Here is a 6221-nt window from a genome sequence, read left to right as displayed (position 1 = left end):
GTTGCCAATTCCCTGGACGACCTGGAGTTTCAACATACGCGGCACCTGGTGCTGTTGTTCTTGCTTCTGACAACCATGTTCTTTGTAAGTTTCGGTCCCTGATGGCCTTGATTTTCATAAAAGAAACTACTCATTAGGTTGCTGAAAACTCTTCGACAGCCCACGACCGGTTTCGCCGTTCTTGGGGCTCATCAGGTAGGCGCAGTCCCCGAGTTTCCGTCAACCTTATGTTCTGTTTGAACCCACATTGGACTGATTTCGACAGATACATTCATTTGCAAATTAACTTGGTTTTCACGAGAGACTCTACTGAATCTCTCGTTTATGGTTGATTTTCCCTGATTTTCCGTCTGTTTCCACCAGTCAACCGCTTTTCCCAACGATCCTTTGTTTTGACAGGAACATGCCCTTTAAACGCTTCATATTCCGAAATTTTCATGGTAACTACTCGGCGCGATGCTCAAATATCCCCGTGATTTTAAACTTCTAGTTCACCAATGTCTATGGCACATTTGTTGATTTTCTTCCGCGAAAAACTTCACTGGTTCCCTGCACTACATCATGTTTTGGACAGTACACACAACCGATCCGATTTGTAGCTGCCGTGTTATTCATTTGAGTGTTCTTTGCACACCTCATCGTGTAGAAATGTGGATATAACTATATTCCTGCTTTGCTGTGGAATCAAGTATCAGATTGAGAGTCAGTAATATCCTTTTCAGTTACTCCAGTATTTTAGTAACGATATTTTTCTCAGCTTAGTTTTCGGTCTGAACCTCCCAAGCTAACATTCACGTCAAAATAACCACCAAAGGTGCACAAGGTATATTAGCGCCCAAAACGAAGTCAGGAACACTTGTACAGCACTTCATATATGTATATATATGTATATATATATCGTAGGTGGCATTAGCTTTCTGGAAATTCTGACGAGTTCTGTATGCGCCGTTGGCAACCGGCATTCGGTCTATACTGGGTCGTGATTGGCTGTTGGGTCCAGACTTTCGACCAATCAGATCTCGACTTGATGCCGGACCGGCAAGCGTCCCGAATGTTTGGCCAATCTGGCGTGGGATGGGCTTCTTTGCTGCTGCAGCACCTGAGAGCGAGCGGTAAGGCGGGATCCGTGTGGAATTCCGCCTAACAGTATGAATTAACTCCAAGTCATCTACGGGTCCGCTACCGCCTCGTTAAACATTCCTCTCCGTTATTCACGAACTTCACGCTCGTGGACGCTTCCAACCCGCCTACTTGTGACACCTCGGGAGTTTAAATGCCCCTCAGACAAATTTTCTTCGCAGGCAAATCTAGAGTTCGCGGACTCAGTTACAAGCCAACCAAGTTGATTCCTTTGTGCGGTTGGTGCGTGCCTCACCAACAGTTTGGGTTGCATCGAAACTGGCTTTGCAGTCGAACCGAATACCTTCTTTTGCCTGCTAAATCGCTTAGGTTCAACTGGTCTGGATCATATATGAAATCAATACTGGAGTCTCGAACTACAGACTGTCCTTCGCCGGCAATTCATATCGTGGTGAAATCAGTTTTGCCTGCGGTACTTCGATCCTTCGTTAGTCAGAAACGTGGTCTTTGTCTTCAGGGAACGCTTGAAGAAGAACTGTTTCACATCCAACCTCTCCGAAATGTTCATTGGGTCCGATGAGAACATTAGAGGAATACCTCAACATTTCAGATGGTTTTTGTGAGTAGCAACCTGCCGAAGACGGACCAGCTGGTCTCACTTCCCGCACCTGAAATAGTCGTCCAATCGGGATGAAGACTTCGGAGATTGATCAAGTACCAGCCCTGGTTCGCTCCTGGAAACTCATTTTGTGAACCAAATTACTACGTTTCTATTGGTGTACAAATAACCGCCCTGGACGCCATTCCGAATCTTGGATTGGCTGTTCGGATTCACTTGATTGTGATTGGTTCATTACTAGTGTGTGTCGGGCGGCCCTCTACATCTCACAATAGCCAGGCTATCCTTCCTTCGTAACATTTGTGATGGCGTGAGGCAAAGGGGATGTTTCGAACGTGGATTTCTTTGCAGCGGGCATCAGAGGTTGATGCGATATTTCAAGTACTAAATGAGGCAAATACAGATGGCCTTTAGAGTTTGCGCGGGCTCCAACACTATGCTTCGTAGATTTCGCGTGTTTACGTGTAAGAACACCTTAATCACCGAACGTGGGATACGTGGAAAGGGTACACACTCTGGGCGTGCTTACTGGTGACCGTTTTTTTACGATGGAAACGCCTGGATGGTTCGATCGAATACGATGTCCTGGTGAGTGCGTTCGTGTGTTAGACGTCTTAGACCTCACCAAACAAGCTGCAAAAGGAGGAGACAATAGAAGGGTCCATGTTGAAGAGAAGGCAAAATTTTGCCGTCGGAGTGTATCCTGTCAATGATTGGTGAGGCTTGAAAACCAACCTGACATGACTCTTGGCCGTGTGAGTTTACTCATAGAACATGTCAAAATGAGGTTCCATTTGGCCTTGAAAACAGTGAAAAACAATAGCTGGTTATGTCCAGTAAGGTGGATCTACTTTATCCTAGAGGGCACCTCACACCCAAACTTTGAGACCCCTACATCGGGGCTGCGGTTCTACCCATGAAACGTTAGGATTACTTTTAACTACTGTCAACGACATCAGTAGGAAGTAATATTTGTTGGTTCACACAGGCCCATCAGTGAATTTCCTCATCTCCGCAGTTCATACCTCACTCGTCCCATGTTGAGCCTGCGGGGTGCAACGACTTTTATCGTCGCCTCACTCTTTGGCTGGACAGACGCATCAACTCAAACGGACAGCACGTAGGGTAAAAATTTCCGATTGCATGGCGAATTCTCTAAACAGATTGATTAGTCCAGTGAAGCATAACTTTCAACACGGGTGTGAAACACAACTGATTATTTAACATGTATTTTTTCGAGTGTAGACACCGAGTGTCTTTCATACATCACATCGTTTGAATTTTTTGCATGATGCACAGCCAACGGACACCGGTTGATAGAACACCGTCAGGTTGTCCTGTTGAGCTTGAGATGGCCCCTCTGGACAGCTTCTAGACGTTTTGTCGCTTCACCCATCACCGTTTTAGGGCTACACTCTGAGCGATTCTGAAAGCTGTTCTGGCGTGCTGATTCGCACGAGCCGCGTGTATGCTACACTCAGTTTGGAAAAAACAACTTTCATTCAGACAGACTATGGGCACTGTTTCCTCGTTCTGAAGATGCCACCTCTAGAGACCGATCTAAAGTTACCTTTCCAGGTGGGATTGGCTACACTATAGATCCCGCATATTTCGAGAGAACGTTTCTGTCATTGGTGAGTGTCCTGCAGGCTGTAATCGGCCTGCATTACTGGAACAAACATTGGATTGACTGCCTTGTGTAGACAGTCGCGATTCTGGGCAGGCAGCTAGCTCCCCCCTCCCCCCAAAACAGATAGCCGATGTGAAGATAAGTAATGCTGAGAACTCTTCGACATCAATCTGCTGAGTAGTGTATTGCGTTTATACATGTGTCACTATATCTCGAATATCGTACCAACTGAAGCATGAGGCGTCCGATAGCAGTGCATTCAGTTGCTTAAAAACATCATAAACGAGAGATTCAACGGGGTTCCAGATGAGTCTCCCGTCCAACCGTCCGCAGATGAGACATCAGTAGGGCCGACAATCAAAACAAAAAACCGGTTACTTACAACAAAACTTACGCGACTGTCACACTCGTTCATTTTGCATTCCCACGTTTCTCGTACCATATAGGGTATATGTTTATGCGTTTGGCGTCTGGTTCGTGATGCGCCATCGGGTGTCTACCTGGTTCTCGAGTTCCTCGATGGTACATTCAATTTCGGTCAAGGTGTCGTGCTTTTCATCATTTTTGGTCTGGACGGTGACCTGATCCTGGATCCTGCAAGGCGATTGTGAGTGAGGCCGCATTCTTTTTTTCGTCAGCCATATTTTGTTCAGGTTTGTCCCTTGACTAACCTTCATCTTACTTGAGAACTATGTATGCTGAAAATCCAGTGAATTCTGTTTGTGCGCTCCTGTCAGCCTCGTTTGGGATTCCTGTTGTATTTTTGGTCCTTTGACAAACTGCTGGATACTCCGATATAAGATCCCCGCAGCACGAAGCGAACAATCCCGGACGGAGTCATTCTTTCAAAGAGGGGTCACTGGTCCACTCTGACCCAGTGTGGTCTCCTCTTGAAGTATTTTTATTGTATTTCATTTTAGGCGGCTGTTGACTGGTTCGCCGAGCTTGGCAAAAGTTTGGCATTGGTTGAGTAGTTCCCGTCTTGATCCCTAACGTGATTGGATGCTCACAAATTACCCTAACTGAAGTCCGGTTGGTCCTTTCGCGATTACGATGCAAAACGGATCGCCAACGGGCCAATCAGACTCTGAGTAAGATGACTTGTGAACAGCCAATCACATCACAAACTATTTAAACGCAAGCACGATTGCGCGTTTCTCAAGTGTATTCCCAAACTCGGTGGACTTATCGACAGTCTCGTGGTCAACCGCCAACAAATGCATTCCAGCTATCACTGCCAACAGTACGTTCAATGGGGGTAGAGCTTATGCAGTAGTAAAGTCTACGACACGTCTCGACTTGTGGAAGTTATCTTTCATCTGGAGGTGTAAAAATAAATCTTTTAGCTGAGGAAGCTATTTAGGTTTGCTTGTAGACAAATTTGTTTACCTGGGCAGCTGTATCAGTCCTGGTGGTCTCGCGAAAGATGATGTTTTCATCAGGATTGGGAAGGCCAGAGCAGCTTTTGTGAGCCTGCGTCACCTGTGGCGTAGGCGTTACATCAGCCTCTCTGTCAGGGGTCAAGTTTACAATGCTGCGGTGTGGGTCAGAAACCTGGCCGCTGCGCGCTAAGGACATTAAAATACTTGCAGTGTTTGACCATCAATGTCTTCAGAGCACTTCCCGAATCTGGTGAGATCACCGCATCAGCAATGCTGAAGTTCGTCAAATGGTATTCTGGAGAAATAACTCGCCTTCGATAGATGAACTGATCATACTGCATAGATTGCGCGTATGCCAGTCGACCGACTTCCTCGAAGGGCTCTTTTCCCACAACCACGTGAAGGATGAGAGAGAGCCGGGGGTGGTCAAACAATGGCTTGGCAACGGAGGATAAAAGCCATTACCAGCAAACTCAGCTGCGCTGGTCACTGCCGTCTTCCTGGATGGGGACCCCGAGACGGGCCACACCAATGGCTAGAGAGATTGTCAGACATGGCCCAGTCGCGCCCTCATTGGCCTTCGTGCATCCAAGCTATTGCCTTCAATGCATAGCTCCTTTTCCAACCAACCCCCTTCACTTGACAGCCCACTGACAGTGCTGGATTTATGCACCAATTTATCAGCTCCCGCCTGCAATGCACAGCTACCTACCCCACCTCCCCGAATCATCGGTGAACGAAACTGTCGCAGCTACAACCACTGTATGACAAGTACGCGGTTAGTAAGGCTGACAGTAAGTTGATCACATCACTCTGGAGTGTGTTCACCTGAAGAATCTTGCGGCGGTGGGGTTGCAGTCCACATAGCTGGTGTTGCAGCCGGCGAGTTATTTTTGAAACATGTTCACGCGACTTAACAGGGTCAGATACACTGCGGCGCAGCGTGAGCAAATAGAATGTCAAGTGACCTACATTCGCATCCTACTTGGTCTTCTCGAATAGAACTAGTTCTTGGACGGTGGGCGTGTATTCTACATGCTGGAATTTTCAGAGATATGCAGTGAACGGTTAATAACGCCTTAAGTGCTCTTGTGAACTCAAAGACACATCCTGGAACACGAATTCCGCTGTCTCTGGTCAGACGGGATGATCATCTGTCTTCTGGAACTGTCATTATAGTAGGACAATACGTGTACAGAAGGATAGCAAAGTACAATTAATACAATATATGTATTGCATATCCGTAAACCTGGGATAAACTGCCGTACATTTTGCTCAAGCAAACTTGACAGCAGGGAAACTGATGATAACCTCACCTGAAAGGCCCCGCCAGCCAAGAGACCGTACAGGTTAAAAGAGCTTGAATACTTTCCCCATAGTCCAGTCGGTATCGAAAACAGGCTTGCAGAAAAATACCGCCTCTGGCTCTCTCCCACCCTTCATGTGGCTAATCTGACTAGCGCCGTTCATCCTTCAACCACATCACGTGGTCATGCGTTGACTGGCTCCT

General features: G+C 46.9%; 2 protein-coding genes across 2 annotated transcripts in view; one reads left to right on the top strand and one right to left on the bottom strand.

The window, feature by feature from the left end:
• T265_05653 (hypothetical protein) overlaps positions 1-6221 on the top strand; it is a gene marked incomplete at both ends in the record, with an annotated part of 17503 nt that overhangs the window by 489 nt on the left and 10793 nt on the right. The window contains one exon of the mRNA XM_009170718.1: positions 3776-3936. Within this exon, the coding sequence (XP_009168982.1) occupies positions 3776-3936 (161 nt within the window). The remainder of the gene's footprint in view (positions 1-3775; positions 3937-6221) is intronic.
• T265_05654 (hypothetical protein) overlaps positions 4995-6221 on the bottom strand; it is a gene marked incomplete at both ends in the record, with an annotated part of 9658 nt that continues 8431 nt past the window's right edge. The window contains one exon of the mRNA XM_009170719.1: positions 4995-5246. Within this exon, the coding sequence (XP_009168983.1) occupies positions 4995-5246 (252 nt within the window). The remainder of the gene's footprint in view (positions 5247-6221) is intronic.

The sequence above is a fragment of the Opisthorchis viverrini genome (genome assembly GCF_000715545.1).
Source record: "Opisthorchis viverrini unplaced genomic scaffold opera_v5_111, whole genome shotgun sequence".
NCBI lineage: Eukaryota > Metazoa > Platyhelminthes > Trematoda > Opisthorchiida > Opisthorchiidae > Opisthorchis > Opisthorchis viverrini.
Note: the sequence above shows the minus strand (reverse complement) of the source record. Positions and strands in the feature narration are given on the sequence as shown.